The sequence below is a fragment of the Neopsephotus bourkii genome, unplaced genomic scaffold (genome assembly GCF_033783945.1).
Source record: "Neopsephotus bourkii isolate Nb327-2 ecotype Australia unplaced genomic scaffold, CSIRO-AGI_Nbou_v1 NB_962, whole genome shotgun sequence".
Lineage (NCBI taxonomy): Eukaryota > Metazoa > Chordata > Aves > Psittaciformes > Psittacidae > Neopsephotus > Neopsephotus bourkii.
The window spans coordinates 7,736,597-7,764,093 of record NW_026901456.1 but is presented as its reverse complement, the minus strand read 5'-3'; the positions used below and the strand labels follow the sequence as shown (position 1 = coordinate 7,764,093).

Genomic DNA, 27,497 nt, shown 5'->3' with positions numbered 1-27,497 from the left:
ATCTGTGTTTGTGGTCTGCTTTGCTCTGTGGCATTTTAGCTTTTCATTTGCCTTGATGTAAATAACCTGCATCCTTATCTAAACATGATTTGCCTTGGCTTTAATTTTCTTTTCATAGATTAAAGCAATAAAACCACCTAGTATCTCAAGCTTGACTACAAGCTAGGTGACTTTCTTAAAGTGACGGAGATCACTTTAGAAGTCACTTCAAAGAGGAGAGTGTCCTTTGTCCCTAGATCACTAGTATTTCCTATCTAGCTCAATCCAGAACAAAATGACAGTTTTCTCACTCCTAACTGCATATGAAACTTGTGAGTCTTAAGCAGCAGGAAGAAGAAGGGATGCCCCAGAAGAAAAACGTTTGTAAAGAACTAAAATACTTTTGGCAAACTTCTTCAACTTAATTGCCAAGTCATAAACTTCAGGCAGAAATAGTGGGGCTTATTCTTATGCTCTCTGTCAGATTTTCTTTTTCCTCAGCTCTTTCTTTGGGAGAGAGGTTGGGACTCCACGTCTTACAGACCTGTAGTTACTGTCTTGCTCTTTAGAGGACTTGGTTTACAGCACTGGGGTTTTGATGTGTTCTACTGCTTGTCAGTGATACCAGTTTTGAAGATAAGTGAAATTTCACAGCATTTCCCTGTACCACATCTCCTTGCTGGTTCTAGGTGGTTTTCAAGGGAAAGCTTCCTGCTGTGTTGTAAAGTTTTGGTGTTCTTGATATGCAAAGTATTGTAGGAAAAAGTGAAGTTGACTACATAAAACACTATAAAATGTCTGTGAGGAAGCAAAATAAGAATCTTGCTTTTGGTTTAACATCTTCTTCAGCTCTAGTAGCTCTAGGTTTTAAGAGGAGCAAGAGCTCTATACAAGGTGGGAGCCGCATGGCTTTTTCATTTTGGTTTACTGCAGTTTTTGACTTGCAGAGCTGAAGTTTGAAGTAAGTGCTTATCCTGGTACAGAATTAAGTATACCAGAGCTCCAGGCTAAGACATTCCCACTGTGAGTGGGGAGAGCTGACCTCATGCTTTGACCTCCCTGACTTTGACAGGACCTAAGTGGATTTATTCATATGTTTAAGATTCAGCATATGCTTCTGTACATTTGTAAGCCACAGCCTTGGTGACAAACAACTCCAGGTTAGTTGTATAAGATGGGTGATAAAGGTGAATAATACCATTTCACTCAGGATATCCAGACTGCTACTATGCAAGGTATGGGCATGGTATGAAAATAACTGGGAAGGATGGGTCTGAGGTCTTTCCAACACTATAAATCTGTATTTCCCGATAATGTATTATGCTGTGATATTCCAGGTGGGGTAAAATGTTCTTTTCCAGCACTCCACTGTTACAGTCACTTCTGTGATGGATGTCTTCTTTTTTTCCTTTTTAATGTGTGTACACAAAATGAAGTTGGTGCAATTACAAAGTCTGTGATGTACAGATTTATTCTATCACCTAAAAGCCTGAGAAGAGGATTTTTTAAGAAATAACTACTGCTGTACATACAATAAAAGCCAATTGTCTCCATGTAGTGTGCTGTCCTATATACCTAGTCTGCCATGCGTCAACAGATGGTTTTCTACTCCCTGTCAGTAATTTGACCCCTTGCGCAACACAGTGCATTCACCTGTTTATTCGGGAGCAGAGTACTCCCCCTATGTTGTGCCGGGTTGTTTCTGATACCCCGGCCATTACCAGGTAGCCCATTCTTGTTTCTTGAGAAATCACCTGAAACGTGGACTGGGTGGGTATCTAATGGAAAAAGGAACTATGGAACTCACTGCGGTCACTTGTTCTTTACATTGTAAGTAAGCATGTGTAATCTGGGGAGCAAAAGGGGAGGAGCATTACAGCCTAGATCTTGCACAGAAGACACCAGTACTAAAATGAGCACAGCTCGGGAGTAGGGTTCTCTTGTGCTGATTTTACTGAAGAAGTTATGTTCTATATTAATGCTGCCACAAAGCCCTACCAGACTGAGGGAAAAAAAACAAAGCCCACCAAAAACGGGCATTCATATGAAAATAGCTGCCATAGTGGTTTTATTTCCCTTCCCAGAGTGCTTGCACCTTCTTTTGCAAGGAAACTGTATGTTACCTTACAGGGTGTTACTGCCCACATTTCTATGCCTGTTTATTTCATCTTCTCAAAGTGCTCAGCTGAAATTTTGTAATAGTCTCCTAACAAACCTTCTTACTTCTCCTTCCTGCTCTGATCTTGGGTGAAGTTTTATAATTTGAGTCATGCCATTTGTGTACGCTACTGAAAGGGACTGTAGTGATAGGAGAAGGGGTAACAGGTTAAAACTTAAACAGGGGAAGTTGAGATTGGATATAAGGAGTAAATTTTTTACTGTGAGGGTGGTGAGGCACTGGAATGGGTTGCCCAGGGAAGCTGTGAATGCTCCATCCCTGGCAGTGTTCAAGGCCAGGCTGGACAGAGCCTCGGGTGACATGGTTTAGTGTAAGGTGTCCCTGCTCATGGCAGGGGGGTTGGAACTTGATGATCTTAAGGTCCTTTCCAACCCTAACTCTTCTATGATTCTGTGAACTACCAGAGCATGAGCAGGGGTGGATGTAGCACAAGTCTGGCATTGTACTCATTCCTCCAGTTCGTCATTCTTGAACAGTGAATGGAAGGCATCTTCATTTTGTTTTATCTCTCTACCCCAGTGATCCTGGTGTCAGACACAAGTTCACATCCGATGTTAACTCTGCAGAAAGGTAGGAATACTGGGGGGAAATAGAGGGTAGGAGGGGAAATCATTTTGGAGCTGCAGGATCCAGACTTACATGGATTGTAAATCCAGACTACTTCAGCTAGGAAACATGCAGCTTAAACTCTGAATTAGTTAATACTTACTCTGGCAAAGTGAATGCACTGCAAGTAGGATAACAACCCTTGTGCACTGGTTGTCTCCTAGGCAGAGGGCTGGAGACAGCACTGTTAAAGTGCATTGAGATGTACAAGGACAGTAAGTAAAAGCAGACTATACTAAACTAGTCAGCTTCAATCGCTGAAAAAACAAATAACCTGTACATGCACTTGGGTCCTGGAAAAATCCCCCTTGCTAATCCTGTGCTCACTGAAAACCTCTCATGAGCCATTTTTAAAGACTAAATAGCTCTCCCTCCTCAATTTAACACCATTTTGCCAAGAAGCAGCATTTTCAAAACTGAAAGGCAGCGCTGTTTCAGTTTACCCAAGCACTTCAGAGAAGAGTCACAATACTCTCTACACTGGGTCCTTGTGCAGATGGGGACGTGCACAGGTAAGGTGAGCAGCAATAAAGGCCCTTGCCTTAGCCAGCTGTTAAAGATGTAGCTGAGAGAGCACATCCCACGGAGAGGTGCCTGCTTGCCGTCATCTTTTTCAGTGGTGCTCTCACTGTGCAGGCTGGGCAGTCACACCACACTGAGTAAGACTTTTGGGGGAAGATGGGATTCCACTGCAGGCAACATGTCTTACCAAAGGAGACTTGGGCATCAACTGAATACCAGAAATACAAAAAGCCTAAGTACCTCTTTGTCCTGGCCTCTGCTGGGGTGTTCTTGGGTGCATAGCACAGGCTGCACCTGGGGGAGCAGCAAATGCTGCAGTAACCTGCACTCGAGGTTTAAACCACTTGAGAAAGGAGGGCACGCTTTCCTGCTCAGCAGCATTCAGCGGTAGCCAATTACACAGGAAAATAGGCATTGCTGGTTACATTTCTGTATTCTAAGGGTGGCTACAGCGTTTGCTATCGAGCACAGTATGGTAACATGCTGGCTAACACCAGGCTGAGCACACTTGAGGGCGCAGAACTCCCGATCCTCGACAGAGCCTAGGTTCGGAGGCCCTTGAGTCCTTGTTCAGGGGTGGGCTAAGGGTCAGTCAGCCGACAACCTCCCGTGTGCATGATGTGGTGTCCCTGTGGGCCCTTCTCGCTTGTAGACAGACTCCTTTAGGAGTTGCTTTCTCCCGGGAGGCAAAGAGCAAATCCGAGGTTGTGCAACCCAGCCTCTAAGCCAAATCCAAAGGCAGCCACTCTCCAACGCAGCGCAGGCCCTGCCGAGGGCGGTACGGGGGACGGGGCGCCACCCCCCGCACAGGTGGAGGACCGCCTGGGGGCAACCCTGCGGCCCGGGGATGACGGTCAGGCCGTCGGCTGCCCTGGCGAGCAGGGAGCGCCGCCATGAAAGGGTCAACGTCAGCGGTGGCACCCATCGGCCTACACTTCCCGTCGTGCTTTGCGGCCGGCCGCGCCGGCTTCCGGTGGCGCGTAGTTTCCGGAGCGGATCGGAACCCGGAGTCCGGATCCGATCCGGGTCTGGCCATTCCCCAGGCAGGTAACGCCGGTTCCCCGCGCTCCCGCCCGCCGCCTCCCCGCCACCCTTCCCCCTCCCACGCGCGGGACTCTCCACGCAAGATCACCGCCCCGTGCTCGGCCTGCGCCACCCAGGCCACCGCGCCTCCTCTCGCCGCCCCGCCGCTCCACAGAGCGTGCGAGGCCGGGGCGAGGGCGGCGGCGAGAGTTCCCGGTGCGGCAGCGGCCACGACCCCGCCGCCTCCTCCTGCGTCGCCTCCTCCATGCCGCCTGTTCTTTGTTACAGCGGCCGCGCCGCGGCGCGCGGAGGGAGGGCAGTAGGAGGGGGGCGAGGCGGTCTGAGGCAAAACCCGGCGGAGCCGCTCCCGGATCCCCGGCCGGGCCCCGCCGCCCGACGGGTTCCTGGCGGCTGAGGCGCCGCTCACCCCCGGCCGTGCCCGCGGTTTGTGCGCGGCCGCGCCGCGGCCTCCCCCTCGCCGCACGCACACACATTCGCACACATTCGCACACACGCAACCGCGAGGACGGGAGGCTCCGGCCCCGTTGCCGGGCGCCGGAGGCGGCTGGGGGACGAGCCGCCGGGGCTGTGTGGGGCGGGGGAAACGTGGGGGGGGTGTCCCCGCAGGCGGGGCTCGGCCGGTAAAGCCATTGGTCTGGGGAGGGTGTAGGTCCTGTGAGGGAAGTGGCCTCAGTGGGATTTGTGCCGTCGGTAGCGGCGTGTTCCCTTCGGCTGCGGGAGTGGGGAGCGCCCAAGTACGAGGGCGAAATCCAAAGGGAAGAGGGTGGGAGGAGGAGGAGGCAGGTCTAGGAACCGGGCATGGGAACCGGCCGTTACCGGCGGCTGACCCGGTGGCTGGCGGCTCTGCCCTTGCCTGCCCTGGGTCTGTAGGTGCACACCTTTTGGAATCACAGAATGGTTTGAGTTGGAAAGGACCTTAAAGATAATCTGGTGCCAGCCCCACTGCCATGGGCAGGAACACCTTGCACTAGACCAGGCTAAAAGCCCCGTCCAACCTAGTCTTGAAAGGGATGGGGCAGCCACGACTTCTCTGGGCAACCTGTTCCAGTGCCTTGCCACCCTCATTGTGAAGAATTTCTTCCTTACAACTAATCTAAATCCACCCATTTTCAGTTAAAAGCCATCCCCCCTTGTCCTGTCGCTACGTGCCCTTGTAAAAGCCTCCCTACAGCTTTCCCGTAGGCCCCCTTCAGGTACTGGAAGAGGTGAGGTGTGTTCATTGCAAGACAAAAGGAAGAAAGCCGCAGCTTGCAGTGCTTGCTGCGCACAGACTTTCTGCCATATGCTTGTTTTCTGCTCGTGTTCATTAAACTTTGCATGTACTCTATGCACCAGAGGCAGAGTGACCATGGTCACTGTAAATGATGGCAAGGGAAGGTGGGTAACCTCACTACCCTCTTTGTGCTCCTCCCAACTGGTACATAAAGTGTCCCACTCCCCCTTTTCAACAGTAGCTGATAGAATGGTAGTTCTTTAGAAATACAGTGCCTTGCTGTAGTTTACTAGATATTCTGCCAGGTACTTTCTGATTACTTTGAGCAGGAGCATGAACAAAGTACACTACATCATGAAGACAACAATCTGTATTTTTAAGTACATTCTGCTTGCACAAATATATTTGCAGTACCCATCTGCCTCTGTTTTCAAGTTACTTATTCCCACTAGTTGAAGCCCATTCTAGAACTTTAATGGAAAACTGAAGTAAGAAGAAAGAGGAACTTTAATTTTACTTTGTTGGTCATTAAATACAGATTTTTCGGGTTTGGGTTTATTTTTAATTTTTTCTCCCCTGTTCTTTTAAAATCTACTGGCAAGATCAGAATTGCTCAACCTGCCACTGCAGCCTGATTTCTTTATTCAGCAGTTTAGAAGGGGAAAGTATGCTGTTACACCAGGTCTGATTTATATGGATAGCTGACAGCTTGAGTGGTTCCCTACTGCTGCACATCATGCTCTTTAAACAGATACCTGTGATGCTGCATCCCCTCAGTGCCTTCATTTGGGTTCCCTTGAGTTTCAGAAGTGTCCAGAGGCCCATGTTGCAGCTGGAGTTTGCTTAGCTCTGTGTATTACTCTCAGGCACAAAGTCACTTAGTTAATTGTACTGGTTATAAACAAAAAACCAGGAAATTCTGGTTTTCTGCCATCAGAATTGGGCCTTGTACCTGTGCTCTAACTTCTGTGTAGCTTTTCACCTGGTTATTCACTGCTTAATGATCGCTCTCTGTTTTATACTAAAATATGTGTAATTCCCAGAGGCTTTTATTATCTCTGCAAGGCAAGGACATGATCATGTGCAGCAGGATGAGTGACTTAATGGAATATTTTTCTGATACAAACGCTTGAAAAGAGAAAGAAAATCAGACATGGCCCACAGCGAGAACAGGTGAATGTGAAAAACTTTGAGTCTGCCTTCAGTGCCATCGTGTGAGCTTGCATGGCACTTCATGACTCTGTTTACCAGCTGGGGTGGGTGGCATAATGTCATCTGTTTCAAAAACCCTTGGGGGATACAGTTGAGATTTGCAAAGAGTTTTGGATCCTATGGGTTCGCAGTATGTGAGTATGTGTTTGCAAAGCAGAACTGTTAAACCCATTTTGGGGCAGCTCTTACACACATATTAGTTTATAGCGAGGTGCAGATACTAACTCAAGGTTAGTAGCTCTCTTTACCTGCATGTTGAGGTGTGAGTTTGTTACCTGTTCCTGTTTATTTTAGAGGGAAATTTTGTTTCATGTTTATTTCAGAGGGAATTATTTCAGCAGGTCATTGTGCTGAGCACAGGAAAGACAGATAACAAATCAGGAATGCTGCAGTGTGGAAAATGAAAGTACGCGCTGCAAAAGTGAGAATTGCACTGATGCAGACAGCGAGATGTAGTGTGCTTATCAACTGTGCAGAGTGTGTTTGAGGGACTTTTCTGCTTTCTCCCCATCACCTTGAACAACATTTCTGGTACTATGATTTCGCCGCCCCTTTGTTGCTATTCTCATCTTTGGTCCCTAGAACAAGACTGGCATGGCTGCTTCTGTAACGCTATGGGTCATCATTCTGCAGTTTGTGAAGAATGCAACACAGGAGAGGCCTAGAAGGTGAATGCCTTTGATGAGCAGGTCATACAGCAGCATTGCTGGTCTTGATGACTGTGTCCCCTGCGTATCTGAGTCACTGACCAAGAAAAGTATTTGTTAATTCAGCCATATTTAGGATTAAAATCTTGTCAGGATACAAACTATCTAAAAATAACTGGATGTACCTCTTGAAACACTGCAGAGCATCTGCAAAACATCTTGGTTAAAAAGCAAAGCAAACCATTTTTGCCATCAACCTACAATGCAGTTTCTATGGCTTGGTTTGCACCATTATATTCTAGGATTCTGTAAACACCTGTTGCATTGCCTACAGTGCTTTCAGGTAAAAAGCTTTTGAGAAATTCCCTGAGTTGCTGCTCATGCTCAACATTGGGATTTTGTATACAAGTTTAAGTGTTTTATCATAACAGTAGCCAAGAAAGGCCTAGCTTGTGCTGCAGATGGGCAGTGTTGGCCCCTTGCTGGAGCAGCGGGTGTTAGGAGGGATTGTGCTGTTCACATAAGGTGGACTTGGGGGGGGCAGTGCTTGGGACAGGCCGGGATGCCCAGACTCAGTGACCAAAATCCTCCTTAGGCTGTTGCCCAGATAACTAAGCAGCAGGATCCCTCCTGCTATGACCAAGAGCCACAGTGACCAGATGTTCTTTTGTATTCCCGTCAGTTGTCATGCTGACTTTCCCACTCAGCCCCCCTCCATGTGGCAGTGGACGTCCTTCGTTAATTGGGAGTAACCTATGGATTTATAAAGGACCCTTTTTGCTTCTGGAGGAGGTTTGAGGGGGAGCGGAGCACGGGTGCAGCCAGCAGCTAAATAGCAGACATTGCTGCCCGGTGTGCACAGGCACCATCATGGCATTAGCAGCAGGCTTGGCACAACTATGGAGTCCTTCCTGAAACAGTGGAAGGGGTTTTGTGGGACAGGGACTTCACTTGTGCTGAGAAGTCAGTAGAGCCGGTATCTGTGTAGTAGTTGCCTCTCTGGGCTCCAGCCTGAGGCGTGTTTCCAGGCCTCAGCCACACAAACTGTATGAAGCATCAGTGTTCAAGAGTAAACTCATAATGGGAAGTGCAGATCCTGAGTAACAGCTGTGCTTATACAGGTCTCTGGCTTGGCTTTTGTTGTAGTGGCAAATGCATTATATTTTTTCAAACAGGGCTCTGCCAGCTTGGTGTGTCTTTGTTTACTTCTCCTCACCTGTTCTCCCTCTCATAGGTTCAGTCTTGTATTCCTTCCTGTTCTCTTGACCAATGTGTTTGCCCTTTCTGCAGCCTCATTCTCGCGTAGAATTGGGTCATGATGTTCAAGTTGCTTTGCTTCTCCCTGGGCCATTGAGAAAATTGCTTATTTGAAGAGGAGAACCTTTTCATGGTTAGAAAAGGGAAAACGATCGTCTAGATCTTGCTTGTGTCATGATCTTAGCCATACATAATCAGACTATTTGCCAACCATTCGGATTGCCTAGACATCACTGAGGAGCCAGTTTTTAATACATACTGTCAAAACTGATTTATAAAAGTGAATATAGGTTATCCTTATTTTACAGGTCAAAGCAAATTGATGAGTTACCATTTCATGGAAGATCAGTTACAGAGATGAGATTAGTTTTCCCAGGTTTTCTGATGTTTGTTACCGCAGTATACCTTTGCCTTTGGAACAAATCATGATCATATATGCAGTATTTAGGTTCTTGACATTATTGTGTTTATTTAATAACTAATCCACCCTTCAGAGGTAATTTTTTAAGCTACTGTTCAATAAAATGCTTCACTGAACCAGACAGGCTTTGTTTCTGTGGTGGTTGTTGCTGGCCTGGATTAGTCCTCTGGCTCTGCTTGTTCTGAGGCTCCACAGGAGCTTATAGCAGGGGGCACACAGGAATGTCTGAAGGTTGGCGAGAGGAGGGATGGGGAATGACGTGTGACAGCATTGCCTCAGAGAGAAATGCCTGTGAACCTACAGACACTTAGGCTTCTTGGTGAATTCAGCAACACAGGTAATGATACAGCAGCCACTGGGGGATTTCTAGCAACTTCAATTTCTTTGCTTTCCATTGATACTCCTGCAGGGGCAGTAATGTGTTTGGGTATTGCTCTGGTTCAGTCTGCATCATTACACCATAAAGGGGTTCTATACTATGGAAAGTAAAAGTCATTCAGAACTAACCTCATCTTTTTTATTTTGGCAGGTTTAAAAATGGCTGGAGATGGCAGTGATGAGACTATGTTTATCTGTAAGTATTAGAAAAGAAAATGATCTAACTCTGATGATGTGACTTGTCTACTCAGAATGTTTGAAATGAAAGACTCAAACAGAGTAAGTTTTTATTTAGAAAAGTATTTATGTAAAGGAAGTTTAAACAGTTTGTGGGGCAAGAGAAGGTTGCTCATTTTAAGCATGAACATTCTCTTGTTTGGGTTTGGTTGGGCTTTTTTGCAACCAGATAAAGAGACATCTGAATGTGAGTTAGCAGAGCAGCTTTTTCATGGTCAAAGTGAGATTGAAGGCCTAAAACTAGCCTAAGCTCTAACGCCAGCTTTAGCAACCAGGGGTGTCCGTGGGGAACTCTGACCTCTAGGCTGAGTGAAAGATCTGCACTTCCACAGATGGAGGACGCAGGCTCATTCTTTCTGGACAGTTAGCGTCATTGAATATGTATTTCATAGACAAAAGAGAGTTCTGGAATTTTTTAATAGAAGTTTGTGTATATACTTCCCTCAAGGTATTTTACCGTTTAACCCATGCTTAGTTTTATGTTCCTCCTATGGCTGTAATCTCTTGAAAGTGTCACGTATGGTGAGTGTAAAAACCTTGGGGAATGTCTACTGTAAGGCATCCCTTAGAGTTTGAGAGACACGCTACACAATGTATCAGTATCAAGTCCCCCCGGCTTTTGTCATTCATCTGCAAAGGCGTGAGAGAAATATGTAGCTGATTACTACATGTAGTTTTGGACAATACTGTGTGCCTCTTGTTGAACCTGTGCAGTGGCTGGTCCTTTGCAGAGGTGGGGGGTGCAGTTGAAAGATGAGGGGAATGATGAAGTGCTTCGTTTCCTCTGGCAGCAAAGCCAAAAGAACCTGTTGCTCCAGCTATTCCTTCCTGTCCCTGTTGGTTATGACAACCCTTTGTAGAGGATAATCCAGTTCTTTTCAGTAGTCTGGTTTGCACATTCCTCTGTGGCTCCTTCACCCGCTCTGGTTTTGCAAATTTGTATTTATCCCAGATACTTTCTGTAATAATTAAGCACAGTGTGAGCTGCAGGCACAGCTAAGGGTGGTGGTATGGTAAACAGTGCTGGAGGGCTGTAGGCTTAGTTGTGATGCCAGTGCTAACTGGACAGCACTTTCCCACAGATCCTTTTCTCTGGTACAACTGTCTGGTGCTGTACAGCAAACTGGATTGGGACATTCATTCATCTGAAAAATAAACTGATGGGAAAAGCTTGATGATCCTTTCCTTGGTTCACCAGAAGGGAGGAAACGGCAGCTAGGCTAGGGGGTTGCACAAGCTGGTACTACCACCATTTGTCAAACGTATGTGGATTTTCACTGCTAAGCTGTTTTTATTGCCAGAAGAAGAAACAATGTGGAGCCCTGCATTGTAGTTTGGGATCCCTTTTCCACATCTAAGAAGAAATTTTTTTGTTAGTTCACTGGGACTGGGATGCTGGGGATGGACTCTTCATTAGGGACTGTAGTGATAGGACAAGGGGTAATGGGTTAAAACTGAAACAGGGGAAGTTTAGATTGGATATAAGGAGGAAATCCTTTCCTGTTGGGGTGGTGAGGCACTGGAATAGGTTGCCCAGGGAAGTTGTGAATGCTCCATCCCTGGCAGTGTTCAAGGGCAAGTTGGACGAGGCCTTGGGTGATATGGTTTAGAGCAAGGTGTCCCTGCCTATGTCAGGGGGCTTGGAACTTGATGATCTTAAGGTCCTTTCCAACCCTACCTATTCTATGAGTCTACGATTCTATGACTGATACTGGGAGGGAGAGGTTTCCAGTTAGGAGTAAAGAGTAGCTTTACCAGAAGGGGTATACCCTGGAATGACGTGGCTTTTTTCTTGTTCTCTTCCCAAAGTGTAACCACCCTCTACTTTGTACCCTTACTGGGGTTACCTGACTTGCCCTTGTGAGCGTGGAGCTCAGGTGTAAATTCACTGTAGGAATATAACCCCTGTGTGATGATCTCTTCTTAAGCTGCATTAGCAACTGACCAGGCAGGGCAGTCTGACAGCTATTTTTTACAGTGAAGCAATGTATATGCATTTGAAATCCTGTTCAGTCAGCTTATTTTAGAAAGCCACAAATTATCTTGGTCTGAAAATTGTTTTTTAGGAACCATTCAGTTCTAGGTAATTTACAGCCACGTAAACTAGAAGTTAATTTAGTTAAGCTAACAGTGAATTAAGAAGTGGCCAAAGTGTACTGTGCAGCAAGCTGACTTGTTTGGAAAGGCACCAGAAGGTATCTTGGAGTTATCTCTCCATGCACTGTGGGTGAAGAGCCAGAGTGGGGCAGGCATGGCTCTACGCAGAGCTGTGCTCCCACGGCTTGTTCATGCCCTGCTGAGACCCTGTGACAGTTCTGCTACTGGTTCTGGGTTTGTGCCTTCTGTCACTTAGAAGACCACCCTACCCGAGCACTTTCTAAAAGCCTGGGTTCTGGGGAAGTTTTCTTTAGCTGCTAGATGTTATGGCACTTTATCTGAAGAATAGTGTCATCTTTAAGCAGAATAGTTACTGTGGATGTAAGGCAATTATTTTCCTTTGAGAGAAATTTTTAACATTTGTCTTCTGATTGTACTGATCATTGTGTGTGTTATCTCACCTACACAAGTGCCAGCTGTCAACTTGATGTTCAATTATACATGTTCTTTTAAGCAGTATAAATAAACATCTGCCTCTATGTATGTATTTTGCCTGGTGTTAGATTTTGTATTTGGCTCTTGAAAGGAGAAGGCAGATGTCTAACGGAATGTTTTCCATCAACCTTTCTGTATGCTGTCTGCTTCCTTGCAGGGTGTGAGGACTGTGGGCAGTACCATGATTCAGAGTGTCCTGAACTTGGCCCAGTGGTGACAGTCAAAGACTCCTTTGTATTGAGCAGGGCAAGGTAAGGAACATTTGTGTCAGTTCTGACTAACCCAACACCCATATTCGTTCTTTAAAGCATGTTTGCTATTTAATGATTGTCACTCTGACAGCTGAAAAGTGAAGCCCCAATCTATGGAAAGCATATGGCCTTGATTAAATAGAAAAATTGATGCATACCCTTAAGTGCTTTATTGAATCAAAGCCAAAAAATAATTTGCTGCTCATCAGGACTTGGCTTCTTTGCTGAGGTTTCTGGCAAAAAGTCAGATACTGCCAGATGGGGTGATGACTTCTGTCTTGGTTGAGTACCTGCAACTGTTTCCCCTCCTCATATATACCTTATTAGATGCATAGAAGTGTGTGAGGATTTCTCATTTGTATGAATGGTTGTGTCCTCCTGCTTGGTATAACCTCTGTAGTTCCTTCACTGAGAGGCAAAACAAGTTGTCCTCTTTATTATGAGATTTTATGAATGATAAGGGGTAGTGCTTCTGTCAGAAAATGTGTGACACCACGGCAGAAACATTCATGCTTGCCAAAAGAAGCAAATAAGCTAAATCTAATTGGGAGAAAACAACTCTAAGTAGTGATTTTTATAGTGAAAGGCAATCAGGAATGTCAGCAAACTTCATATTAATGTGTAAAATGTAAGGCTAAGGAAGAGAAACAACTATTGTGAAGATGCAGGACAAGTCAAAAAAGGAAAGAGAGTTAGATGGCTTCTTGTATTATAAAATGTGCTAAGGGTTTCCATATTTTTTTGGGGGGAAATCATGGACTGAAAATGTGGACAGCATCTCTGACATATGGTGGCTGTGGAGGTCATACTGTGTAATCCCCGTAACAAACACTGAATGTGTTGGGTCTGCCATGTGGATGCCCTGACCCATCTCTGCCTGGGCAGGATACTCTTAGTGTCCCACAGTGTACACTGGCTGCACAGCTGGTTTTCTGGGCCTTCCCAGAAAAGGCAGCTCCTTGCAGCTCCTAACAGGCCTTGCCTTCCTATGCCTGGGAACCTGCCATGGATGATCTTCTGCATCAAGTGTTAATGAGGACTACTGTCTTAACAGGCCTAATGCTATTGTCTCTTCTGCTCTTGCCATGAGCTCCTGGGAAAAGCCGGGTTCCTCCATCCCAATTACATCCCCGTAGGTATACACAGATAGCTTTTTGGGCTGCCACAGCCATCTCTTCCCCAGGCTGGGGAAGCTCTGCTTCCCCAGCCTGTCCTCACTGCTCTAGCCTTTGACCATACTGGTGGTCCTCCCATGAGCTCAGTCCAGTTTGTTTATGTCTTTCCATTTCGTGAGCCTGAAATGGGAGGTAGGCTCTAGCAAGTGCACAGCAGAGGGGGATGATCATTCACCTCAGTCTGTTGGCTGCTACAGTTCATACCATCCAGAATGCTTATGGTCCCTTTTGCTGCTGGGACATGCTATGGCCTCATGTCCAGCTTTCTATCCACCACCTCCCCCCCAGGGTCTTTCTGGTGATAGTACTGGCTGGGGTTCTTTGTTCCCTCCTGCAGGGCTTTGCATTTGTCCTTGGAATTTCATGTGATTCCTATCAGTTTATCTGTCTATCCAGACTATCCAGGTCCCTCTGGATAGCAATCTCGCCATCTGACTATGTCCCAGTTAGTGTGATCTGCAGACTGGACAGGAGTGCACTCCACTGTCCATTCTAGGTTGTTGATAATGATGTTAAACAATACAGAAGTCTCAGCACAAATCTCTGTGGTGCCCCAGTTATGGTACCCAGGTAAAGAACGTAACCCTCTAAGCCTGGCAACCCAGCAGCTTATTTACCCTAGTAGCTGTGTGCCCATCCAGTCCATAACATCCCAACTTGGATAGAGAGATAGCATTGAAAGCCTTACTGAACGGCATCCACTGCTTTTCCCTCATCCACAAACCTGGTCATTTTATCCTGGAAGGCAAACAGTCTGTCAGGCATGAGTTGCCCTTAGTCAATCCATGGTGACTGTTTCTCATGTCACCTTCTCATGTGCCTCTAAATGCCTCCCAGATGGTCTTGTTCCATGATTTTCCCAGGAAGAAAAGTGAGGCTAACCAACCTGCAGTTTCTTGTATCATCCTTTTGGGCTCTTTTGAAGATGGGTGCAACATTTTTCTTCAATCATCAGGGGCCTTCCCTGATGCCCGTGATCTTTCCAAAACAATTGAGAATAGTCTCACTATGGTAGTGACTACTCTGTCAGCACCCACAGGTGCAATCTGTCAGGTTCCTGGGCTTACATGGGTTGAACACTCATTTAAACACTTATGTGATGGACTTGGCTGTCTCTGAAGTTGGGAGAAATACATGTTGACTTCTTTCCATCGGTTTCTGTACTGTTGTCCCATGTGTAACTTTTTTTCCCCCTCAATTCTCTCTTCAATTTTTAGATCATCTCTGCCTTCTAATTTGGAGATAAGACAACTGGAAGATGGGACTGAAGGAGTGTTTGCTCTCACTCAGCTAGTGAAACGTACCCAGTTTGGCCCATTTGAATCCAAGAGAGTTGCCAAGCTGGAAAAGGAGTCAGTTTTTCCCCTGAAGGTAAGACAGGGCACATGAAAAGCAATAGCAAGGAGTCCGTTTTACCCACGATGAATTTATGCTATCTCACACTATGGGAAAAAGATGTGTAGGGGAGTCATTTGGGACATCTTTTAAGCATGCCCTGTAATGGACTAGCTAAACAACCATTCTCTGAGCAACATACAGAACCAAACTACAGGCTCATTCTGCGTGTTCCATATGAACATAGTTACAGGAGACACCTTCTGCATGTGATGATACAAGAGGGACAATGATTATGGCAGCTCATTTCAGTTGTTTTAATGAGTTTCTTCAATTTGATTGTGATGAGTGACATACACACTAGGTTTATGGAACATGCAGAATAAGTATTTTTTTCTGTCTTACATTTGTTTTTTCTTGATAAGTTTTGGTAGGAATAATGTTACAGTAAAAGTTAAATTCAGTTTTAGTTTTCAGTAGTACCTAATTCAGAAGCAAAGATTTAGAAAAGTGAATTGGGCATGCTGTTTGCATTCTCCTCCATTCTCCAGTATTCAGTCATTAAGATTTTGTGAGAAACTGGTTGCTATAGCAAGAATTCTTCAGATAAAAGTTCAGTTTGCTCCCATCCTGCCCCTGGTAGTCTGTCTCAGACATCCTTATCTGAAGATGTGATGGATACATCACATGACATACATGTTGATGCAAGTGTTGAGGCTTGCTTTGTCTCTGATGTGCATTGAATGGAAGCCATTGCAAAAGCAGAAAATAAAGATTATTTTTAACGTTGCATTATGTGGTAGGGTTTTATTATGTGGATATTTTGTTTGGCAGGTGTTCCAGAAGGATGGGCCCCTGGTATATTTTGACACCTCAAATGAAGATGATTGCAACTGGATGATGATGGTGCGACCAGCCACTGAATATGAGCATCAAAACTTAACTGCCTTCCAGCATGACAATGATATTTACTTCACCACCTCCCAGGACATCCCACCAGGAACTGAGCTGCGAGTGTGGTATGCAGCTTTTTACGCCAAAAAAATGGAAAAGCCAGTGCTGAAGCAGGTCTCTAGTATTGCCAATGGTATGTGTGGGGGCCTTTTTTCCTTCCTAAGGGCCCAGTCCTGATAGGGACTGATAGTCCCCTACTGGTGTAGTTGACAGTGCTGTTTATCAAATAGGTTCTGACCCTGAGTTTGTTAGCCTTAGAGTCAGGCTGACCTGCATACATGGTTGTCCTACGAGAAGAAAGGGTAGATGATCATGATATATCTAAGGTTTTCAAAATGGATGGCCTAATTGATGATTCAGCATCTTCAGAGTAATCAAACTGGGTAAATAGTTCTTAACTAAAGAACTGGTGGTTGCATCAAAACATTTCTGGGTAGAAGAGCAAAGGAACCCAAGAATCAGTGGAAGTCTGAACATTTATGCAGATTTGCTCAAGAAGCATTCTCTTTCAGTTGAAGTGAAAATGTTTTGCTTTTGCTCAGAACTGTTACACAGCTTAGAAACTTCCATGTATCTTATGCAGCCCTACATGGGACCCCCTTGAATAAGTTAAGCTCAAGAGTGAACTGCCATGCCACATGATTTCTTGTGCATTGGCAAAGAAAGGCAGCAGGTTTTTTAGAATCTGAATTAGAATTGCCAGAAGTCTTTTTTTCCTCTGCCTCTTCATTTTCTTCTGCTTTGCATTTCTACAGCTAAAAGGCATGGTCCTTTAGCATTGCAAGAGCACTTTTGTTCTGCTCTTGAGCTCAAGTACTCCCTGAATGGTATTACTGCTACTCTGAATATAATTTGGGGTGGCAAATGGCTTGGGGGAGGACATTGCCATCAGCATGCTTTACAGCTGATCTTGATGGTAAGCACATTCTTAAGTGCTACAGCTGAATCTATGCGGTTAAGAGGTTTTTGAATTCTGAGATGTTTCCAGTTGGTATTAACTGAGTTTCCTCTTCAGTTTAACCTGTTCATGTATTTTTGTGTTCATATGGGTATTTAAAAATACTGTTCAGGTACGTCCTGCATTCTGTGTTCAGCACTTTCACTATACACTTCAGAATATGAAAGGCACATTTTGTGAGATTCAGGCTTAAGAATATTCTGGTTAGGATTTTACATGAGAATGTATTTTGCAGGCCTGCCATAGGGCAAAACTTTCTGACTATAGTTACTGCCCTCAGCACAGAGCAAGAGAATCAAAGGGTCTGGAAAGTAAAGAAAAGGAACTGTTTTTCTTCTTCACAGATACGTGCTTGGTAGTGATGGATTCTGATAAAGAGGGAAATAAGTCATCTTCAAAACCTTTGTCTGCTCTCTTCCCCCATAAAAAAACGAAGAAATCCAGCATACCAGCAGCTGATTCAGCAGGTATGCAAAATCATGGTATTCTTAAAGGAGACAGAGGACAGACAGATACAGATCTAGAGAGCTGTCATGGGTACCACTTCTATGCAGATATTATGGTTATATAGCTTTGAACAAATCCTAGTCTAGAGAGGATTTGAAAGTCTGGGTTTTTTTTCTTTTTATTTTCATGGGCACTGTGCTTATAATACATTTGCAGGTTAAAAAATGACAGAAAATCACAACTGTTTCTGACTTTGGAGGTGGTTATTAGTGGAAGTGGCTGGGGGGGTGGCGGGTGCAATTGCAGAGAAAATCTTCAGATGCTCTCTGCAAAGTGTAATAGTTCAAATTATCAGAATTTTGCTCACTAATACTAAAATTAGCCAGAAGAGGAGAATTGTTGCAGATGTGTACAGAGCAATTAATCAGAAGATCCATTCATTTAATTGGATACTGTCACAGTTAAAATGTGAAGTTGACTGGGAAGTTGTCTTTGATTTTGGCACCACTGATTTTTTGCTGGGGGGGGAGGAAACTATGAAGAGTTTTAACAACCCCTGCATCCTCCTGAAAGTCCAATAGAAACAAAATGCTTTGGGAATCCTAAAGTGTTCTCACTGAGATAATGTTTTGGTATTTCCAAAGCTAAATATACCTCTCTTCATTCTGCATATTTGCCTCAGGTAGTACAAAGCAGTTGCCAACTGACAGATCTGTTCTTCCAAGTAAACTGGATTGCCCTGCAGCCGTGCTGGAAGCCTGAAGTGGGAACCTAAGCAGGACCTTAGTCTTCCTGGCAAGGCAATGCATAGCCAGGGTTTCTAGGTTTACTCCTTGAGGCAGCTAAGGAGCAAGGGAACTGCAGAGTCAGGGACAGTTTTATAAGGCAGCCTTCAGTTTTGCAGATGGTGCTTTTTCAGTTTTATTACCCTGTAACTTTGTGAGGCCAGTGGAGTAGCTTACATGTTGCCTGCCAATCTGACTAGTTTTTGAAGTTATGCAGAATCTTGGGGTTTAGGTTTGCTGGTTTTAGCCTCCCAGACAGAGCTCTGAACTTCTTTGTATAGCCTGTGAGGAATAAACTGATGTTACTGAATTGTCTAGTCATTTTTTATTTATTTATTACATCATGGATGAGATCACACTTCTGTAGTGCAGAACGTTGTACGTAACTTGTAGCAGGGACACTCTTTGCCTCAGAGAATGTTTTATTTTGTCTAAGAGACAACACTGAAAAGCAGGAATAAGTTTATCGTCCTATTATAGATGTGGTCCTCAGGGAGAGACAGATGCACTGATCATATAGGAAATCTGTGGCAGAAACTGAGGCACAGCTACCCACACAGTTACGGTGACTGATACCCAGCCCGACCCGAGCAGCGAGTAACTCCCCCCAGTTTATATACTGGGCATGACGTGCTGTGGTATGGAATACCCTTTTGGCTAGTTTGGCTCAAGGTATTCTGTCTCTGCTTCTTCCCGGCTTCCCGTGCTCCTCCTCGCTGCCAGAGCATGAGACTGCAAAGTCCTTGATCAGAGTGAGCATTACTAAGCAACAACTAAAAACAGTTTAGCAACTATTCTCAGGCTGAAGTCAAAACCACAGCACTGCACCAGCTACTGCAAGGAAGGAGAAAAATTACTGCTATAGCTGAACCCAGGACAGCTGCCATTCACTTAACTAATTTCAGTGTCGTATTCCTTCTCTGAGAGTCTTGTAAACTGTGGAATATTCAGCTTTGTATGTACCAAAAAAAATCTCTGCACCTTTCTAGATTTATCAGATCCTCTTAACAAATTCAGACATATCATCCAAGGACTTAAAGACAATGGACAGTGAACAGAGTAACTATTTTCCTCTTTTTTTTTTTCTTTCTTTATTCCAGTTCAATTTTCCCCCTTGTTTCTTCTTTTTCTGTTGTTTTTTTTAATCTGGTGTGAGCTGATATGTTAATGAAAACATCTAATACGGTGGTTTTATAGAACATCTGATTAATGAAATTGAGTTATCATTATCCTCACCCTTACTTCCATTAATCCAGATGTTCTTATTCTGCAATGCTTTTCATGGAGGGCGAAGAAGCTTCTCTTGCTTCTGTCCTCAGCTGACCCAGAAGAGTACTGGTAACACCAGTTTTAAAGGTGCTAAAAATGGCTTTATATTGTGCCTTTGATAATCACAGTTCTTTAGAAAGTGATAAAAGGACCCTTTAGACTTCAAAAGAGCACTGATATTCTCTTTTGGCATCATTTCTGTTCTGACTTCTTATCTGTTCTGATGCTTCAGGTGTTCTTATTTGGAAAATCCTGAAATTATTCCAGCTGCCCCTGTGGGCCTCTGACTGCTTAAATTCTGACTTGTGTTACTCAGGGAGTTACTGCAAGATAAACAAAGCTGCAGCAGTTTTTCACCCTCCCATTTTCAAAGCTTTTCAGTATTTCTCCTTGTGATTTAGTGAACACTCCAGAAGGCAGCGGATGTGCAGAAGCAGAGTCCAGCCAGTGGACATGTAAAGTGTGTTCATCTGCATTCCAGGAGCCTCATCTGCTGACAGGTAAGTGCTAGAAATTCATGAGAGACTACTGAGAAGTGTCAGAATTCTGCTTTTCCAGAGCAGGGCACTGTGAAGCCATGCCCCATCTATGATGCAGTAACATAAAAGTCTTAATTTTTGTATTCTTTAAGAAAAAGGGAAAATGGTAAAACAGGGCAATCAGTGGTCGATCTCTGGACAAACAACTGTGATCTTGAATCTAGAAGAGTTAAAACTTGTGTAGAAAATGACATGTGAATGTTAGGAATATCAGGGATGTGGAACTGCATGAAAAATGTAGAAGCTCAGTGATGCCAGCTTATTCTTGGTAATATTGTTTGCGTGGCATTTACAACACAGATTTAGTAAAGGTAATGAAATACTTCTGGGCTTTTTTACTGCATTTCCTTTGCAGCTATATCATGCAGTTTTCAAAAGAACTTAAAGTATTGAAGAGCTCTGGCCATCTGATGAATCATTTCTGAAAAGAGGATCTAGGCTGCTAAATAACTTCAACATTTGGTAAAACATGCCCATTATCAGGGAGCACAACCTTTTTATAGTGATATCTAATAAATCTCTTAATAATTCACTCCCTGTAATTGTTTCAATGTTTAATAGACATATTGTGACTGCTTTTGAAATAATTTGAAGTGAGTCTCTCCTAAGTGATGTTGCCCTGATAAGCTGGATCAATCCATTTGAGTATTTCATGACAGTTTCTTAGCTCCTTACACTGATCTTTCCCGTCCACCCAGAGCACTTGCTGAGTCACCTGGAACAAGCTAAAGGTGCCTCCCAAACCAGCCAAAGTGAGTCTGTTGCAGAAAAAGCAGTAGAAGCTTCCCCTGTGGATCAGCCAGTGACTTGTGATGCAGCCAGTGCCAGTACAGACTCAAGGAGGAAGGCCAGGCGGGGAAGAAAGCCCAAAACAGCAAAAGCAGAAACACCTCTTGTTGCTGAAGAGAGAGATTCTGCAGGTAAAGCAAAACTTAAGAAACTTAAGAAAATGCTAAGCATGTATCCCCTCTTCTTCTGTATTGAGGCCACCTTAGAAAGACCTAAAAAGTAGCAGAGACAAGATGGAGGTTTTTAATTAGATCACTAAAGCAGACAATTTACAAACTTTGTTAATTATCTCTGAGGGCCTTGTCTACGTAAATGTCGTAGCACCTACACTTAGATTACCTGCATTCTCCTGTGACAGTTTTAGTAACAGAGAAGCCTGGAGAAACACAGAATAGTGGCTATGAGAGACCTGCCTACCTTTCTACAAGAAGGAGCAGGAGATAAAGCGTCCTTCCTCTCAAGAGGAGATACCTTCCTCTGTCTACTTTAAGGCTTATTCTTGAAAGGGACCTTTTTTTCAGGGCCTTACCTTCCTTCAAGGGAAGTTCTAGTAGGAAATTTCATAATGCATAATCAACTGACACCTTAGTAATAGGTTGGAAAGGTAAGAAACTGCCTCCCTAAGAGATGTTGACAACACCTCACTTGTCATTCAATAGTGACTTTTTCTATCTTGCAAGTGCTACTTACCTACTCATTAGGAATCCATTATTTATCATTGACAAATAATATGTTTGTGAATAAATAATGTTGTTCAGTGCCACGCCTCATTACAAATTCTGCATTTGAGGTTTTATTTCTACCTATCCATGTTAACTCTGTACTTTTATGATGTGTTTGCAGTGGAACGTGTATCTGACATTGTAACTCAGGTCACACCTGAAGAGGTAGCCCTGCCTTCAGCTGCAGAAGAAAGGATTATGGAATTGGTTTTAGGAAAAATGCCTAGCACCACAAATAGCATCAGCTCAGTGACAAAGTAAGTGTTCTGGGATGCAGTTCCCTCTTAGGCTTAGTTAAGATTCTGCAGCATGTAACAGCTCTGCTCAACTGGGCCCACAAATGCTCTTTCTCATTAGTGTAAAACTGTGTGATGCTGCTGCTGCTACAAGAGCTGACTCTGCCACAAAGATGGCTTGTGCAGTGGAGGATGGTGGTGCAGAGATGGTGAGATTGGTGGTAGAATTTTGACATATAAACAATGAGAATTTCATTTTTCATTATGATACTGCTTTTATTTAGTGTGATTCCAAAAGTCTCCTACATCTGCAAGGTGAAATATTACTCCCACTGAATGTTGGTGAGAAAACAGGCGAACAGATTTTTGCTAAAAAAGTAAAAATAATAAAATACGCTAATCGTTATTACTCAGTTTTGCATCTTAACTCATAAATGATTTCTTGTTGCTTTGTCCATGTGATACTTCAGATTTTGAGCAGTGGGAGGGGAAAACTTCAGTATAACAGTGCCTCAGGGAGATTCGTAAATATAATTCAACTAATTTAGGTTCTTTATGTCTTTTTGTCTTGGTATAATCGGCTTTTTCGATTATTTTTTGTGTAATAAAACCCATGATTTTTCAAAATTGGCTAGTAGTGCTATATATTGAAGTCCTTAGCAGACAGAGCCATCAAAAATGCACTTCTGCAGGTGGCTGTGCTGGGCTTCTTGGCTGTGCTGGGCTGCAGTACATCTTCTTGGCACCCTGCTGCCCTCTTGTTATATACGCCTTTTGCATGCAAACTGCCAAGCTTTCTAAGCTGAAGAGTGCTAATATTTTCAGATGAGCAGATCAGATCCTTTATGTTCCTCTGAGGGGCCTTCAGAGAGAATCTCTCAGGCTGGTGGCTGCTGCTTTTTTCCTCTTTGTGCTGGGTGAAGATAATTTGGAGTGAGCTGCGCTCTGACATCTGCCACTTGCAGGGGGTGGCCAGGAGGGCACCTTGGCAATGAGGAAGCCCCAGGCTCTTTCCCTCCTGCCAGAAGCTGAGCATAACACTCTTCTAGCTTTTGCCAGTTGGTGGGGCTCTCTCTTGCAACCTGTGGGATACCTTTCAGTCCCTGCCTTTCTTTCTCTAATCCAGTAGGTTTGCTCATCACCAAAACACCATGTCCCTCAAAAGAAGTTTAATTCTCTCCAGTAGACACGGTATACGGCGGAAACTGATAAAACAACTTGGGGAGCACAAGCGAGTCTATCAATGCAGTATCTGCAGTAAGATCTTCCAGAACAGCAGCAACCTCAGCAGGCACATCCGTTCTCATGGTGGGTTTACTTTTGTCTTGCATATTGATTTTGTATCTCATTGGTTCCACATTTGAGTAAAAGAGCTAGGCCATTTTAGATAGTGGGATACATAATTTTAAGTGACTTGGGGGGGCGGGGGGCTGTTAAGTCACTCTAGGAAACTTTTTGTTATGCAGACCAAAGCATGCAAATATAATAGTTGAAAGTTGGAGTATTTAAAATTTGAGTTTAGGTACATATTTTAAACATAGGCAACGATGCAATAGTTTTTCCAAAACTATTCTTGCCTTTAAATATATACATATATATCACCCCCCACCTTCGCAGGCACACGGGCAGTATTGGTGTGTAAATGTCAGCTGAGTGCTTTTTAGCTTGTGATCTGCAGTTACAGGTGTCTGTGACCTAATTGTAAGGATTTTCTGGTAAATAATCACTGAAAAAGCGTGGGGGAACCAAACAAAATTGTTGTCAAAATTGTTGGGAAAGGTTAAAATGAGTATTTGGATCTCCTGAATTACTGAAGTGGCTCATCACTAGCCTGTTTGTTTGCAGTTTGTGCTTTGGTTTCTCCTGCTTGTGTGTGTTTGTGCTTTGGTTTCCCCTGTCTTGCCTGGAGTTGGTTACTATTAGTCACTGACTACTTTCTTTTTATGTTGATTGATCCCCTCAGGTGACAAACTATTTAAATGTGAGGAGTGCGCAAAGCTGTTCAGCCGTAAAGAGAGCTTGAAGCAGCATGTTTCATACAAGCACAGCAGGAACGAAGTGAGTGGAAATGAGTAGCGGGCTCTTTCTGAGCTTAGGTGAAAATGTACAGTGAGCTTCCAGGTGCTGGCTGGGGAGCTTGGGTCAATTATATTTGAGAAGGTATCTGTGTGAATAAGTGAGACATAACTGACAGGGAGAGGTAACACCTGATAGAGCAGTGGATGCGTTGGCAAAGCATGGGCATGCTTTTGAGCATGCAAGTCCTTTTTTTGTGTCTGAATTTCCTAAAGAAAGTCATTTTCAGACATCAGTTACAGCAAGACAAGCTGGTGTTAGCTGGACCTGCATGATCTAGAGATGAGATCTCACTTCAGTTTATGGCAGTAAATGGGATTGTTCCGGTCTTGTTTGCTTGTCCTGTTTCATTCATCCCCACCTGTAGTGTCCCTCAATGTCTGAACTCTCTGGGTAAAGGCTGTGTCATTAAGGTCTGTGCACACATGTAAACCTGCAGTGCTTAACAGTAGCAGCACTGTCCCTGTTGGTGAGGGCTTTTGAGTGCTGCTGCCATTTAAGTATTAAACATGGTTGTAGTGGTGCCTTATCAGTGAATATTTCCATTACTGCTTGGCATTGAGGTCCTAAGCGCTCAGCTTGCTGGAATCTGTTCTGGAGCTGGAGGGTGAGTCAGATTATGTCTTGCTTCTCAAAAATCCTGTCACTGTGTTCGACTGGTGCTTATCAATGAGCGTGTTACATGCACACAGCTGCATGGTCTACTTTTTGTATAGAGCTCAGATGTGGGAACGTGGCAGGATGGTACAGCATCAGAATTTTGCTTCAGTGTGTATTTAACTGTCCTGTTGAAGGAAGCAAAATAGGAAAGACGGAAAACAGAAAAAGTAGTTGAGATTTAGCATCTCTCTGTCAGATGTAACTGGGTGTTTTTACCACTTAAATTCTTACTGTTTGTAATCCTCAGGTTGACAGTGAGTACAGATACAAGTGCACCACATGTGAAAAGGCCTTTCGGATAGAGAGTGCATTGGAGTTCCATAACTGCAGGACAGGTAAGAATGGCTAACCATTCAGTTTCCTCTGGCCTCTCTACTTACTTTGGGGGGATGGCCACAAGTCCATGTCAGCACAGAAACTACAGAGGGAGTAAAAATTTAGATTTTTTGGCATCCTCTCAAGAAGCAACCTGCCCCCTTTCCTGCCAAAAAAACCCTCATTTGTGATAAGAAAAGTGTAACCAGTAATCCATACAGCAATGCATCCATTTAATTTATTGCTTTTTTTTAGCAACTCCTGCCTCACTGCTTTTTCATTTGTATGTTCAGATACCCTGTCACCACCTCTGTTTAATTTTCTTTCCTGAAACTATGTTTTACCTCATTTCTCTGAAATAAAGGAACTGGAAAGGGGGCTGGCACTATCAATAATGTGTAGTTATTTCTGGGGTTGCAGTTTTCTGCTTTCTCATGCTTGCTTTATACTTGCGATAGACTTTCCAGATGTTGGTGTGTTGCTTTTTTCTCAGTATCACTAGAACCTGTTCTTTTTCTCCATAGTCATCTTGTAACTTGTGGTTACAAGTTACATAGTAACATAGTAACTTGTGGTTACTCATATTATTTATGCTGAGGACTGTTATGCTTAGAAAATGACATCCTGGTTACTTTTATGGACCCATAGAATCACAGAATAGTTTGGGTTGGAGAAGACCTTAAGATCATCTAGTTCTACTGCTTTTTCCTGGAGGAACTAGTAGGGGTCCTCTTTACTGGTGTACCAGCAGGTTTTTCATTTGATGTGGTGTGTGTTGCCTCATTAGCCGCCTACAGAACTACAGAGTGGTTCTGGGTGAGGACATCGGATTTTAGAGGAAGCCCCTTGCTTTTAATTGTCTTCGTCCTCCTTTTTTTGTTTTTTGGTTTTTTTTTTTGGTTGGGTGTTTTTTTTACCCAGCCCTTTCCATTTTCCTGTCCTTCCAACTCTTCAATTAGTTTCATATCTTCTTTAGAGTACCTAGGTTTATTTTGCTCAATTACCAGTTTATCATCAGGAATTAAGGACATCAACTTAACTCTTTCTGCTTCTGCTGCCCATTTAGCCTCACGATCAGCCAAATTATTTCCAATCTCTTGATCAGAGTTACCTCTTTGATGTCCTTTACAATGTATGATAGACACTTCATTGGGTAATTGTACAGTTTCTAACAATTGTAGAATTTCCGTTCCATGTTTAGTTTGTCTTCCCTGGGTATCTAAAAGTTCTCGTTCTTTCCAGATTGCTCCATGTGCATGAACTACACCAAAGGCATATTTGGAATCAGTCCATATCTTTATCTGCTTATCCTCTGCCAGCTCCAAGGCTCTAGTCAGGGCTGTTATTTCTGCCTTTTGTGCTGAGATGTTAGAGGGTAATGGTTTAGCTTCTGTTACCTTTGAAGTTGTAGTTATGGCATATCCTGCTCTTCGTTTACCATCTTTAACAAAGCTGCTGCCATCAGTGGACCAGGAATCTGTGCCCTCCAGAGGCTCCTCCTTCAGATCTGGTCAGCACAAATACACTGTCTATTGTGGCCAAGCAATTGTGAGTCAACGGTTCGGTAGGGATTTCCTGAAGGAAAGATGCTGGATTCACAACATTAGTGATCACAGTTTCCACATCATCCAGTTCTACTAGGATGGCTTGATACTTCAAGAAATGTGATCACTGGCGATAGCCAATGTGTACCTTTTTGTTCTAGGACTGTTAGATATTGCATGTGATACTAACATGGTGAACTTTTGTCCCACTGTAAATTTTCTGGCCTCTTGGACATTTAAGATAACTGCTGCCACTGCTCTCAAGCATCCAGACCAGCCTTTACTTGGTTCATCCAGTTGTTTTGAAAAATAGGCTACTGCTCTTTTATAAGGTCCCAATCTTTGAGCTAAAACCACCAAGGCAATTCCGTTTCTCATAGGAATATAGCCAAAAGTGTTTAGTTATGTCCGGGAGCCCCAGAGCTGGAGCTCTCATGAGTTCTGTCTTAAACTTTTAAATGCTTCTTCAGCTTGATCTGTCCATTTTAGAAAAGTTGGATTTTCTTTTAGCAGCTCATATAAGAGTCTTACCAGAACACCATAATCATGGATCCAGAGTCGACACCATTCTGTCATTCCCAGAAACGTCCAGAGATCTTTAACCGTGGATGGTCATGGTGTTTAAGAGATTGCTTCCTTCCGAGCTGCTCCAAGTTCTGGTTGTCCTCCTGTTATTTTGCATCCTAGATAAGATAACTCAAGTTTGAATTAGTTGAGCCTTCAGTTTAGATACCCGGTATCCATTTAGCCCCAGTAAGTTAACGATTCTGCAGTCCATTGAACACAATCTTTCTCAGTTTTGGTAGCAATTAACAGGCTGTCAACATACTAAAGTTGCTGTCTGGGTGGGTGCTTCCCAGGATTCTAATTCTCATGCCGACTGATTTCCGAAAATGGTCGGACTGTTTTTAAATCCCTGAGGTAACACCATCCAAGTGAGCTGTGTTTTTCTTCCTGTTTCAGGGTTTTCCCATTTGAAAGCAAATAAATTCTGACTTTCTTTGTCCAGGGGCAGACAGAAAAATGCATCCTTTAAGTCCAGAACGGTAAACCACTCCTGATTAGTATTCAATTTAGTCAATAAGGTATACAGATTAGCTACTACTGGATGAATATCCTCCACAATTTTGTTGATTGCTCTGAGATCTTGAACTA

The 27,497-nt window shown here is 43.8% G+C and overlaps 1 protein-coding gene across 5 annotated transcripts in view; it reads left to right on the top strand.

Moving 5' to 3' along the window:
• Positions 1 to 4,226: 4,226 nt before the first annotated feature.
• The window catches only part of PRDM15 (PR/SET domain 15), a 41,058-nt gene continuing 17,787 nt past the window's right edge, over positions 4,227 to 27,497 (top strand). For 2 of the 5 annotated variants that reach the window (XM_061359196.1, XM_061359194.1), the window contains exons 1-12: positions 7,005 to 7,423; positions 9,610 to 9,654; positions 12,445 to 12,538; positions 14,931 to 15,084; positions 15,883 to 16,135; positions 17,305 to 17,427; positions 19,863 to 19,961; positions 20,699 to 20,920; positions 21,633 to 21,768; positions 22,874 to 23,055; positions 23,711 to 23,805; positions 24,731 to 24,818. In XM_061359196.1, the coding sequence (XP_061215180.1) occupies positions 7,399 to 7,423; positions 9,610 to 9,654; positions 12,445 to 12,538; positions 14,931 to 15,084; positions 15,883 to 16,135; positions 17,305 to 17,427; positions 19,863 to 19,961; positions 20,699 to 20,920; positions 21,633 to 21,768; positions 22,874 to 23,055; positions 23,711 to 23,805; positions 24,731 to 24,818 (1,516 nt within the window). In that variant the 5' untranslated portion in view covers positions 7,005 to 7,398. Of the gene's footprint in view, positions 4,334 to 7,004; positions 7,424 to 9,609; positions 9,655 to 12,444; positions 12,539 to 14,930; positions 15,085 to 15,882; positions 16,136 to 17,304; positions 17,428 to 19,862; positions 19,962 to 20,698; positions 20,921 to 21,632; positions 21,769 to 22,873; positions 23,056 to 23,710; positions 23,806 to 24,730; positions 24,819 to 27,497 lie in introns of those variants that run through there. The other 3 variants (XM_061359197.1, XM_061359198.1, XM_061359195.1) reach the window with 3 other exon arrangements.